The sequence below is a fragment of the Mercenaria mercenaria genome, chromosome 17 (genome assembly GCF_021730395.1).
Source record: "Mercenaria mercenaria strain notata chromosome 17, MADL_Memer_1, whole genome shotgun sequence".
Taxonomy (NCBI): domain Eukaryota; kingdom Metazoa; phylum Mollusca; class Bivalvia; order Venerida; family Veneridae; genus Mercenaria; species Mercenaria mercenaria.
This window is the reverse complement of record NC_069377.1, coordinates 16,541,029-16,554,851: the sequence shown is the minus strand read 5'-3', so window position 1 is coordinate 16,554,851 and position 13,823 is coordinate 16,541,029. Positions and strand designations below refer to the sequence as shown.

General features: G+C 34.8%; 1 protein-coding gene across 1 annotated transcript in view; it reads left to right on the top strand.

Annotated features, from left to right (window-relative positions):
* The window catches only part of LOC123535932 (synaptojanin-1-like), a 100,012-nt gene that overhangs the window by 32,517 nt on the left and 53,672 nt on the right, over positions 1 to 13,823 (top strand). The window contains exons 11-15 of the mRNA XM_053529198.1: positions 1,140 to 1,328; positions 3,905 to 4,007; positions 5,689 to 5,829; positions 6,774 to 6,966; positions 12,627 to 12,785. Coding sequence (XP_053385173.1) covers positions 1,140 to 1,328; positions 3,905 to 4,007; positions 5,689 to 5,829; positions 6,774 to 6,966; positions 12,627 to 12,785 — 785 coding nt within the window. The remainder of the gene's footprint in view (positions 1 to 1,139; positions 1,329 to 3,904; positions 4,008 to 5,688; positions 5,830 to 6,773; positions 6,967 to 12,626; positions 12,786 to 13,823) is intronic.

Sequence of the window (13,823 nt, the reverse complement as noted above, 5' to 3'; positions counted from 1 at the left end):
GCCAGATTCCATTATGGGTTCCAGAGTTATGGCCCCTGAAAGGGCCAAAATTAGCTATTTTGACCTTGTCTGCACAATAGCAGCTTCATTTATGATTTGAATTTAATCAAACTTGCACAAAACTTGTGTCACTATAAGATCTTGCTTCCTTTCTTCAGCTGGCCAGATTCCATCATGGGTTCCAGAGTTATGGCCCCTTAAAGGTCCAAAATTGGCTATTTTAGCTTTTGCAGCCATATAGAGACTTCATTTATGGTTTTATTTGATATTAACTTCCAAAATATCTTCAACAACAATAAATCTTGGATTCCATGACAAATATGATCCAATTGTAGGTTCCAGAGTTATTTTATATCTGATTATCTCCCCTGATTATAATCAAAATGGATTTATATCAGTTAACACTTATAGGACTTATTTGAAATTTCATTATTGTTCTTAGTTGGACTGAGACAATCAGGGTAGATAACTATGAACTGATTTTATGTCAAATTACCTCCCTTTATTTCAAATTAAAATGGGTATATCTCCATAACTAATGAAGATACTGATCTGAAATTTCATTTATGTCAACAGATTTATTTGGCAGATCCTTCTTTTGTTCACTTACAATATATTTTTTTTAATTACTTCCCTTTTACGTTACTATAAATAGCTTAATGTTAGTAACTTTTTTATTATTGGCCGTAGGGAAAAACCAAGACCACTTTTCTGTGGTACAACATGGATGGTACCTCCAATTTTTAGGTGTATTATGACATATCTATACCTTGTAAGAATTTTTTTTCTTTTTGGTTAAATTTCTTCGCTTTGTTGTTCCTGTCCTTTGGACTTAGATATTTTTTCTGAGGACCTTCTTGTCCTCAAGTGCAATGATAACAGGTGAGCGATATAGGGCCATCATGGCCCTCTTGTCTGTTTGATCTTAATAGTATTTTGCCAGAATGTTTGTCCTTATGAAAGCAACTCGGTTATGGTGTTAGGTGCAGTTGAAAAGATCATAGCATCAAACCTGGATTTAGACAATATACCTGTTATTAAATAAAAAATCCCATTTTACTGATGAACTTTTGAGTAGCCGATTGTGCTTTCATGAGATATGATAAATTCTGTTTACATTAAATTTTTTTCTGTTGCAGCATCACCCATTGTTTTACATGGCATTGTGAACAGATACAGGGAATATGTTGATACATCAACTTTACGTGTTTGTATTGGAACGTGGAACGTTAATGGTGGCAAACATTTTAGAAGTATTGCATTTAAACATCAGTCGATGAATGACTGGCTTTTAGATGCTCCTAAAATTATTTCTCAGTCTCATCCTGGTATGTACTTTAAATTACTTTATAAGTGTAAAGACATTTTAAACTTGACTGTATGAAGTATAAGGAGAGCTATCTTACTCCCTTTTGCATGTACAGATTCTTTATTTTGACACTCCTCAGCTACTTTGCTTTGCTTTAAAGCAGCTAAATGGAAGCATTTTCACTTTGTTTGAAGAGGCATGGATGTTTTATCCTTTAAGGGCTTAAACTCATGACCTCTGGAAACTTGAATGTTCTTTTAATTAACATACTAGGTGACTTTTCTGTAAATGTGAAACACATCAAGTTAGAAATATACTTAAACTGTTGTGAGATATTTTGGCCTTTAGGGGCCTTCCATTGCCTAAAAATAAAATATACACTGAAAAATGATGAATGAATTTACCAACTTATTAGAATTATCAATGAAAAAGGGTTTAGGCTTTGAGGATGACAAGAAGTGATGAGTTAATTAAGAATCGTGGGCGTACTCTGGTATTGAAAATAATGTATAAAGGTTTATCTATTTAATGACCTGTGTAAAAAGTAGATTCAGTTTGTTTTGAACATTGTAGAAATGTGTTTTAGTGAAGGATCTTGATTATTAAGTAGGTTCCTGGCATTTAATGAATATTCAGATATTTTCAGACCTGCTGGATTCCACAGTAAGTTCCTGGAATTTAATGAATATACTTATATTTTTAGACCTGTACTGTAGGTTCTTTGGATTTAATGAATATTCATGTATTTTCAGACTTGCTGTATTTCCCAGTAGATTTCTGGTATTTAATCAATGTTTCTATGTTTTCAGACCTGTTGGACTTTTCTGTAAGTTTCTGGGGTTTAATGAATATTCATGTATTTTTATACCCCCACCAAACATGTTTGAGGGGGGTATATAGGAGTCAGTTTTGTCGCATCCCGTCGCATCCCGTCCCGTCCCGTCGCGTCCCGAAATCTATTATCTCAGTTATTACCAAATGGATTTGATTCAAACTTAAAATACATGTTCCACCTTATCACCCACATCATGTGACACAAGGTGCATAACTCTTGACACCAAGTTTTCATGAATTATGTCCCCTTTTACTTAGAATTTAAGGTTAATTTTGTTGTATTTTCACTATATCTCAGTTATTACTAAATGGATTTGATTCAAACTTAAAATAGATGTTCCACCTCATCACCCACATCATGTGACACAAGGTGCATAACTCTGACACCAGTTTTTTTATGAATTATGCCCCTTTTTACTTAGAATTTAAGGTTGATTTTGATGTATTTTCACTATATTTCAGTTACTACTGAATGGATTTGATTCAAACTTAAAATAGATGTTCCACCTCATCACCCACATCATGTGCCCACATCATGTGACACAAGGTGCATAACTCTGACACCAAGTTTTCATGAATTATGTCCCCTTTTACTTAGAATTTAAGGTTACTTTTGTTGTATTTTCGCTATATCTCAGTTATTACTAAATGGATTTGATTAAAACTTTAAATAGTTGTTCCACCTCATCACCCAGATGATGTGACATAAGGTGCTTAACTCTGACATAAATTTTTTATGAATTATGTCCCCTTTTACTTTAAATTTAAGGTTTATTTTGATGTATTTTCACTATATCTCAATTATTACAAAATGGATTTGATTCAAACTTAAAATAGATGTTCCACCTCATCACCCACATCATGTGACACAAGGTGCATAACTCTGACACCAATTTTTCATGAATTATGCCCCTTTTTACTTAGAATTTAAGGTTAATTTTGATGTATTTTCACTATATCTCAGTTACTACTGAATGGATTTGATTCAGACTTAAAATAGATGTTCCACCTCATCACCCACATCATGTGACACAAGGTGCATAACTCTGACACTAATTTGTCTTGAATTGTGTCCCCTTTTACCTAGAATTTAAGGTTAATTTTGATGTATTTTCACTATATCTCATTCTGATTGGCTTAGAGCCAAAGGGAAGTAACCTTTTTTCAACTTTTGTACTGAGTTTCTTCCCTTAAATTCCATGAATTAGTCTATTTTTAGAAATCCTATTTTTAGATTTTCAATATTTTAGGTATTTTTCTAACTTTTTTATAATAAGTCCTATGTAAAAAGTAAAAACATTTTTCTGTGGTAACATGGGTCGGTAAGACACTTTTTTTGTATTCACTTTTAGTGTATCTCTAATATTAGAGATTTAATATATTTACTAGTATTACTATACTAGTATTATACTAGTATTACTTATATGTGGAAGCCCAGGATGAAGTACTCCAAAGTATTTTTAAGATTTCTTATGGTTGCCATTCTTCTGTGACAAGACCGTATGGTGGGGGTATGAGTCACTCCTGTGACAGTTCTAGTCAGACTTGCTGTATTTCCCAGTAGATTTCTGGTATTTAATCAATGTTTCTATGTTTTCAGACCTGTTGGACTTTTCTGTAAGTTTCTGGGATTTAATGAATATTCATGTATTTTTACAGCTGCTGTAGGTTCCTGGGAGGAATTGAATATTCCTATGTTTTTAGACCTCCTGGATGTCTCAGTAGTTTCCTGGCATTTAATGAATATTCATATATTTTCAGACCTGCTTGATTCCTCAGTGGATTATGAAGTACCAGTGGATATTTTTGCAATAGGGTTTGAAGAAATGGTAGATTTGAATGCAAGCAATATTATGAGTGCTAGGTATTTATATAAGTATTTTCTGAATCTTTTGTGGTTATACCTCTATAATGTGTCTGTTATGTCAGATACAATCATTCAAGGTGTAAACTCAAACTTCATTATTCGTGTTTAACATGAAAAAAAAAGTTAAATGAATATGTTTTCTCCTAGAAAATGCATGTATTCTATTTTTACTTGGATTGAATTTGGAGATAAAAATATGAAAAGAAAGATTACAATATTGAACTGAACTAATGATTTTAACGTCATTACTCAACAGCAAACACTACTGCATAATGTGTTTTGTATATTCTGTTTTTATACAAGAAAAAACATATTGATGTTTTAAAATGTTTTATAATATCACAATACAATGATGATGAACATGAACTTTTGGCAAAAAAATAATAGAATTTAAAGTTCCGTAAGACTTAACATTTTATTGTAAAAATAGATAAAGCAGCTATCCAAATAGATATTATGCATAAGAACATAGTTAGAAAATCATTACTTTCAATATCACACGTAGTTTATGCAGATCAAGCAGTAAAGGGAGGTAATCATAGACAATTGATTCAGTAACATTTTCTGCTGTGTTTATCAATATTCAAACCATAGGCAAATACATCAGAAAACAATTATTAAAATATAAGGTTTAATAAGAAAGAGACATATTTCATATTCAAAACAAAAATGTGGCAGCTACATTGTAAGCAAAGGTATTATGAGGCTTTAAATGTGAAAATTGCGGAGTCAAATTTTATTATGCCCCCGAAGGGAGGCATATAGTTTTTGAACCGTCTGTCTGTCTGTCTGTCGGTCTGTCAGTCTGTCGGTCTGTCCGCAATTTTCGTGTCCGGTCCATATCTTTGTCATCGATGGATGGATTTTCAAATAACTTGGCATGAATGTGTACCACAGTAAGACGACGTGCAGTGCGCAAGACCCAGGTCCGTAGCTCAAAGGTCAAGGTCACACTTAGACGTTAAAGGATAGTGCATTGATGGGCGTGTCCGGTCCATATCTTTGTCATCGATGGATGGATTTTCAAATAACCTGGCATGAATGTGTACCACAGTAAGACGACGTGCAGTGCGCAAGACCCAGGTCCGTAGCTCAAAATTCAAGGTCACACTTAGACGTTAAAGGATAGTGCATTGATGGGCGTGTCCGGTCCATATCTTTGTCATCGATGGATGGATTTTCAAATAACTTGGCATGAATGTGTACCACAGTAAGATGACATGCAGTGCGCAAGCCCCAGGTCCGTAGCTCAAAGGTCAAGGTCACACTTAGACGTTAAAGGATAGTGCATTGATGGGCGTGTCCGGTCCATATCTTTGTCATCGATGGATGGATTTTCAAATAACTTGGCATGAATGTGTACCACAATAAGACGATGTGTCACACGCAAGACCCAGGTCCGTAGCTCAAAGGTCAAGGTCACACTTAGACGTTAAAGATCATTTTTCATGATAGTGCATTGATAGACATGTCCGGTCCATATCTTTGTCATTCATGCATTGATTTTAAAATAACTATGCATGAATGTGTGACACAGTAAGACGATGTGTCGCGCGCAAGACCCAGGTCCGTAGGTCAAAGGTCCTAAACTCTAACATCGGCCATAACTATTCATTCAAAGTGCCATCGGGGGCATGTGTCATCCTACGGAGACAGCTCTTGTTTTATTTTATTTTAGTCAGACAAACTCGAGAGAGTGGGAAAAGTACATTCAAAAGACAATATCACGTGACCACAAGTATGTTTTATTAACCAAAGTTCAGCTTGTTGGTGTTCTGCTGTATGTGTTTATACGACCACACTTAGCACCTTTCATAAGGTACGTATTGTTTGATTGTTGGATTTGACACATTAAGTTATATGCTGGTTAATTATCCTAGTTAGTATGAAGAGGAGACTCATTGCTTCCGTGCTAACACTGTTGGACAACAAAACAAGGGTTGTAAATTTGAGCCCCTAACTCTCCAGCTTCAGTTAACATTTTATAAGAGTCCTGCATATGGATGCTTAACCTGGCATGTTTAAGAACCAGGGAAGGTTCTAGAATCGAAAATTCACAAAGACAATAATTTCTCAAAAACTGTTACATATATTGCTTTTAAACCTTGTAGTATTGTTCACAATCTCATTTTACACCCCCATGGTGATTCTTTTGCATCTCCACTTACCAAAATTTTAATTTTTGCAATAATAATGCAAGTATAAAAGCCTCTAGCAAGAGTCCAACTGCCCTTGGGCAAGACACTTTCTGGCAGTGGCCTTATATTCACTATGTAACCTCTTAACTCTCTTGTTCCTTAAGTGGTTATTCTTTTGTTTTCAAACAATGGAATGACCACCTAATACAAAATCATGGGGTCGTCTGTCCATCCGATTTGTTTCATTATGTCCCACTGGGGGAGACATATTGTTTTTGCCCAGTCCGTCTGTCCGTCACACTTCATTTCCGATCAATAACTGGAGAACCATTAGACCTAGAACCTTCGTACTTCATAGGGTATTAGGGCTTATGGAGTAAACGACCCCTATCTTTTTGGGATCACTCCATCAAAGGTCAAGGTCACAGGGGCCTGAACATGGAAAACCATTTCAACTTGGGTAAAATCTCCTTATTTCAAGGTGGTGATTAATACAGTGTTTGCTGTCAAATGTATAGAATTGTATTAAAATGACTCTAACATTTCTGAGGCATCAAATGAGAATGAAACAGGATAATAACAGTTCAGAGCTTTCTTTTCTTTCAGTAAATGCTTGATATTTCAGAGATGTTGCTATAGATACAGTGAAGACGGGTCTAGGTGGAGCGGCAGGTAACAAAGGTGGTGTAGGGATACGTTTCCTCATACATTCCACATCTGTCTGCTTTGTTTGTGCACACCTTGCTGCTGGTCAGTCACAGGTGAATGATCGTAATAGTGACTATGCTGAAATCAGCAAGAAAATGGCGTTTCCTATGGTAAGTTACTGGTTAATGAAAAGTCTGGATTTTACTGTTGCTTGCAATCTTCAGGCTTTACTGGATCAAATTATGAAATGCTATGGATTATATGTCACTGACTTTTTTCCCAGAGAAGATGACTTGATTGACTTTCATCAAACATAGTCTTAAGAATCATTGTAAGGTTGTTTTCCAGTTTTGTTAAAGGGGTGGTGGGTGGGGGACTTGGCAAATTTTAGAGGCGTTAGAGGTAAAAAGAAAAAAAAAACTTGATGAACTACTGGATGGATCTTCACCATCTTCAACATTGTCTGTAGCATAATTACGTGTTTAATGTTTTGGCCAAGTTTGTTCAAATCGGGACAACTGCTAAAAATAGAAATATCTTTAAAAGAATTTTTCACATGAATTTTCAGTAAATTTACTCTAAAGAATTCTTGTAATGTCCTATCTCAGGTTTGTTCAAATTGATCACTTTTATGTTTCTTTACTAAACAGAGTTTTGACAAGTCATGATTTAGTGCATCATAAATATATATTGCCATGTAAAATTGTGCACCCATTCTAGCTGTAGCCTTGACTGGTACTGGTTTCCTGTGAAGCAGAGTCAGATTTAGAATATGGTATCAGATACAGTTTAAAGAAAATTGATCTTAACTAAATTGATGACTGTAGACTGACAGAAAGCAAACTAAGAGTTGAGACTGTTGTAAACATCACTGTCAATGCAGACTTGAATGTACACAGAACACTGTTTCTGTTGATACACAAATATTGCCTAGTTGAACATTAATGCTATACACACTAACCTGTTATATGTTAACACAAATATTTTTCACTTTTTCATCAGGAAGTTTGCAGAGTATGTTGAATGTTGTGTAGTTTTTATACGTAATGTAACGTAACATGTTGGTAGCTATGTATACAAATATAGACATACTATGTTGGTTAGAATATGTTTTGGTTTTCAGCATTTAAAATTTAGAAGAAGCAAAGTTCTGCATGGCATGATTTTGTTCTAGCTAAAATAATCTGCTTATTAAAAATACAGTGCCAATATTATTTAAGCATCTTGGTGGTCAGTGATCTATTGACCAAGTTAAGGAGAGTTGAAGCCCTTTTAAAATAGAAGAAGCATTTTCACAAACTCATGTCAGACTTCTTAATAGATCAGAAGTACACTTTTCTGGGCATAATGTGCCATGAAATTCCATGGTTTTGGCAAAAACATCTGTTTTATAGAGATATAAATTCATGGATTTCAACTTTTAAAGATAAAACAAGAGAGGACGCAGTGGTTCAGTGGTTACGATGTCTGACTATGAAAACAGGGGTCAGGAGTTCGAGCCCCCGCCCTTACCACTAAAAAATTACTATCATTTGGATAAGAGTCCCGTCTGGCACACTGAAGAACCAGGGAAGTTTCTGAAATTGGAGCGTCTTCTGTATCTTGCACTATCCTCCCACTAACACTCTTCTAGAGGAGTTGCCCGTTGGCTACTATAAATAAGATTACATACAAACTTTTGAAGATAAATGGAAATTGTAATTATTCTTTGGGCTTTAATTTCATGAGTTTGGCACAAAAATGGAATCCATGAAAATTTGTTTCCTATAAATATTTATGTTTCACAATGTTGAATTTATGTCAGCATTTTGTCTGAATTGCAAGTTAATGTCAGAGTTATAATCCTTTAAAACCGAAGAAAATGTATCAGTATTGAAGCTGATGAAAATTTCTGACAGACTGTGAGAACAATATGTTTACTTTATACCTATTTAATTTGGCAAATACTTTATTTGTTGGTTTTCAAAACCTTTTTCTGGTGCTGATAAATTTTGGCACTCATGTCCAAAATCTGCCAAATTAAAAAATCTTTATCACATCCAAGTGTCATGGAATATTAGCTGTCAAAGCAAAAATCATCATTTAACTTTGCTTACATTTAGCTGGAATTGTATTCATACACTACTAAATACTTAAGAATGTTTACATCTGTTTATGATCCTTTGTCAGATTTGTGTAGAAAGAGTTTTTATTTGAAATATCAGTTGTCTTGGTAGACATTTTATTTCAGACAAATATATTATGTTACAGCCTGGCCCCAGACCAAAAGAGGAGCAAGTAATATTATCCTACCATTATGTTATGCCATCTCAGTGCAGACACCTACCAGAAATTCCCCTAATATATAGACTTTGTTTCCTTCTTTCAGTGTTATTCAGTACCTTGAATGTTTTTTTCTATAAATACCTCTGTTTCCTTGAATTTATGGTTCAGTCCCAGCAAGATTTATAATTAATAGAAATGTGCAGCTCTAAACTACAGTGTACTCTGGTATTCTGAACCAGATTTCATAAAATAAGAATGAGATTAATGCTTCAACATGCACAATTTTGTTTCAATATATGTATGAGTAGACCATTAAATTGCCAATGAAAATGCAGTAAGAAAGAGCACAAAACTTTTAACCTGAAATTCTAAGTAAAAAGGGGGCATAATTCATAACATATTGGTGCCAGAGTTATGGCCCTTATGTCATTTGATGTGGGTGATGATGTGGTACAACTGTTATAAGTTTGAATCAAATCCGTTTGGTAATAACATTTATAGAGTGAAAGTGCATCAAAACTTTAAACTGAAATTTTATGTATAAAGGGCTATTGTGGAATATCTTCATTCACACTTGAGTAATTAAACACTCCAGTGACAGCTCCAGCTTCCTCAGATGTGCCCAATTTTACCATCCACCATTGAAATTGCTGAGGGAGCTGTCTTCTTTGATAGTTCTTGTTAGCTCGACTATTCGAAGAATAGTCTAGCTATTCTACTCACCCTGGCGTCGGCGTCGGCGTCGGCGTCGGCGTCGGCGTCGGCGTCACACCTTGGTTAAGTTTTTGCATGCAAGTACATACAGCTATCATTTAAAGGCATATAGCTTTGAAACTTATTTATTCTTTTTCTAGGTCAATTACCAACCTCACTGGGTCAAGTTCCATAACTCTAACATGTATTTTGAGCAAATTATGCCCCCTTTTGGACTTAGAAAATTCTGGTTAAAGTTTTACATGCAAGTTACTATCTCCAAAACTAATGCAGATATTGAATTGAAACTTCACATGTGTCTTCGGGGTTATAAACTAGTTGATAGCACCAAGTCCCATAACTCTGACCTTCATTTTGGCCAAATTATGCCCCCTTTTGGACTTAGAAAATTCTGGTTAAAGTTTTGCGTGCAAGTTACATACAGCTATTACTAAAAATCATATAGATTTAAAACTTATTTTTTTCTTTTTCTAGATCAATTACCTACCTCACTGGGTCAAGTCCCATAACTCTGACATGTATTTTGGCCAAATTATGCCCCCTTTTGGACTTAGAAATTCTGGTTAAAGTTTTACATGCAAGTTACTATCTCCAAAACTAATGCAGATATTGAATTGAAACTTCACATGTGTCTTCGGGGTTATAAAACTAGTTGATAGCACCAAGTCCCATAACTCTGACCTTTATTTGGCCAAATTATGCCCCCTTTTTGACTTAGAAAATTCTGGTTAAAGTTTTGCGTGCAAATACATACAGCTATTACTAAAAGGCATATAGATTTGAAACTTATTTTTCTTTTTCTAGATCAATTACCTACCTCACTGGGTCAAGTCCCATAACTCTGACATGTATTTTGGCCGAATTATGCCCCTTTTGGACTTAGAAAATCCTGGTTAAAGTTTTACATGCAAGTAACTATCTCCAAAACTACTACAGATATTAAATTGAAACTTCACATGTGTCTTCGGGGTTATAAAACTAGTTGATAGCACCAAGTCCTATAACTCTGACATGTATTTTGGGCAAATTATGCCCCCTTTTGGACTTAGAAAATCCTGGTTAAAGTTTTGCGTGCAAGTACATACAGCTATTACCAAAAGACATATAGCTTTGAAACTTATTTATTCTTTTTCTAGGTCAATTACCAACCTCACTGGGTCAAGTTCCATAACTCTTAACATGTATTTTGAGCAAATTATGCCCCCTTTTGGACTTAGAAAATTCTGGTTAAAGTTTTACATGCAAGTTACTATCCCCAAAACTAATGCAGATATTGAATTGAAACTTAACATGTTTCTTCGGGGTTATAAAACTTGTTGATAGCACCAAGTCCCATAACTCTGATATGTATTTTGGTCAAATTATGTCCCCTTTCGAACTTAAAACTCTTTTGATATTTAACATTTTGGGTAATAATTTCCTGCTTCAGTGACAATATTTCGAATAGTCGAGCTTGGCTGTCTTATGGACAGCTCTTGTTTTATTTCTATTTGCAAGATCAGAGTTACGGCTCTTCAGTCTTGACTTAGTCAAAAAATAAAAGTTTGTGCCCCATGTATCTCAAATGTACTTGACCTAGAGTGACAAAATATTAGAGTTGTGCACCTGGTGTTCTCTTTGGGATTTCACTCAGATAGGCTAGAGTTATGGTCATTCACTACGCAACGTGTTCTTAAAACTTTGTGTTGCAAACGTCTTAAAAAATATTTCACCGGAGTCATGAAACCATGTACAGTGACAGGAGTCTGGGCCACCTGTGTCATATGGACACATATCTAGTTTTCCAATGGTTGTTTTATGTACAAAGTAATTAAATTTACAACGAAAACTGTTTTCTATTCTTTGACACTGTTCTATTGTCAATAGTTGTAAAATGTTGGAGTGACCAGCATTTTAGAATTTTTCAGAACACCCGAGTAAACTGTAAATTCAGAACACCCGAGTAAACTGTATAAACCAAAGATCAGATCTTCCCCTTATAAGCTCACATATCTGTAAATTCATGCCACTGTTATGCCAATGCACCAAGCTCCAGAATATGAATATTGCAATATGCAGATATTTCCACTTTCTCTGATGACAAAACCGTATTTATATCCTAGAAATTGTTCCTTCAGTGATAAAATTTATTGCAATAAAAAATTAAATGAGTTGTTTTTTGAGAAGTCATTTGAATTATTCAAAATCTGACTTTAATCTGATTATCAGTAAATGTATGCTCAAGAATTACTAATATTTAGGTGATGTTTAATATAAGTCTCTAGACATAGAAACAAAAGAAAGAAACAGTTCAGTTTTAGGATAGCCAAATTATGATTTTTTTTTAGAGTTTTAAGCAGGCTTTGGCTATATAGGTGCTGTAGCTTCAGATAAACACCAGTGATTAGATTGTTTTAGAAAGATGTTTCAGGGTTTATTAAATTAGCTTCAAGCTTTCTGTTGTACCGGCTCAGATTGAGAATTATACTCTAAATTCAGCTTATGCTTCAGTTTGACTACAGTAGAACCAGTGCTAAAGACTACCTCATAATAAAGGCCATTACTGTAAAACATGTCACTGGCCAAGGCCATTACTGTAAAACATGTCACTGGCCAAGGCCATTACTGTAAAACATGTCGCTGGCCAAGGCCATTGCTGTAAAATAGGCCACTGGTTTTTCATCCCGTAAAGATTTACCTGAGAGATAAACTGTTAGCAAAGACCACTTCTTTCATTTCCAAAGAGTTATGTTTTAAGACATGTTTGACTGTACCTGTATAAGGTACTGTAAATGTACTATTTATACTTGCTAATCTATTTAAAATTTGTTACCCATACTGTTTCTTTCAGTATTGTATATAAATGTTTCAGGGAAGGGTGATACAGTCACATGATTATGTATTTTGGTGTGGAGATTTCAACTACAGGATAGACTTACCAAATGATGAGGTGAAGGAATTGATAAAGAACGAGAACTGGGGAGCTCTTCAGGCAATGGACCAACTTAATATACAGAGACAAGAAGATAATGTAAGTTGATGTATTTGTTGAATAGTTATAATAGATTCATTAATACACCCATCACTTATACCGAAAGTCCAGAAGACATGCCTGAGTACAGTTATTCCTCATAGACATATAGGTTTTGAACTGACAATAAATTATTTGAGTACGCTTGTGTACATGTTGGAGAGATTATAATGGCTTTATTTATCTCTAGATATGTATTTATTACTTTCCTTTGAATTTAAGACAATTCTGCAAGTTTGTTACACTAGAAGTCATTACTTAATATCATTTAACCAGATAAACCAGGATGAGGACACAGTCATGGCATGAATAAAACTTATCTCTTGTTAATTTATAAAACTGGCGACCCATCTTTCTTGCTATGTCAAAATTGTATGGGAATCAAAGCCAAATAGTGGCATAAAAAATAATCAGGGGAAATGCTTCAAAGTGAAGCACATTTACTTTTACAATGTATTTGGCAATGTTTACAACCTTGAAAAGTTTCATTTGAAATGTACATTGGGGTATTAATTTCTGTATGTAAATATGCCATCAGAATTGCCATTTTTCCATAGACTTGCATTATAGAAATTTGCTGGAGGTAAAACTGTCAAGTAAGTCTGACAATAGTTAAAGTGAACAAGCATATCTTAGGATGGATATTAATACCTATGATTTTTATGCCCCCGCCATAAAATGTTGGGGGGGAGGGTGCATATAGTGTTACCCATGTCCGTGTGTGTGTTTATATGTGTGTGTGTTTGTTTGTTTGTGTGTTCGGGAAAGGGTGGTGTTCGTGTACGGGCCATAACTTTGACATGCATAGTCCGATTTCAGAATAATTTGACACAAATGATAAGCATGGATAGATGATGTGTCATGCGCAACAACCATTTCACTAGCTCAAAGGTCAAGTCCTTGGTTGAACTTAGCCAATTTTCACTACATAAGTGGTCTTTGTGTCCGGGCCATAACTTTGACATGCATGGTCCGATTTCAGAATAATTTGACACAAATGATAAGCATGGATAGTTGATGTGTCGTGCACAAAACCAT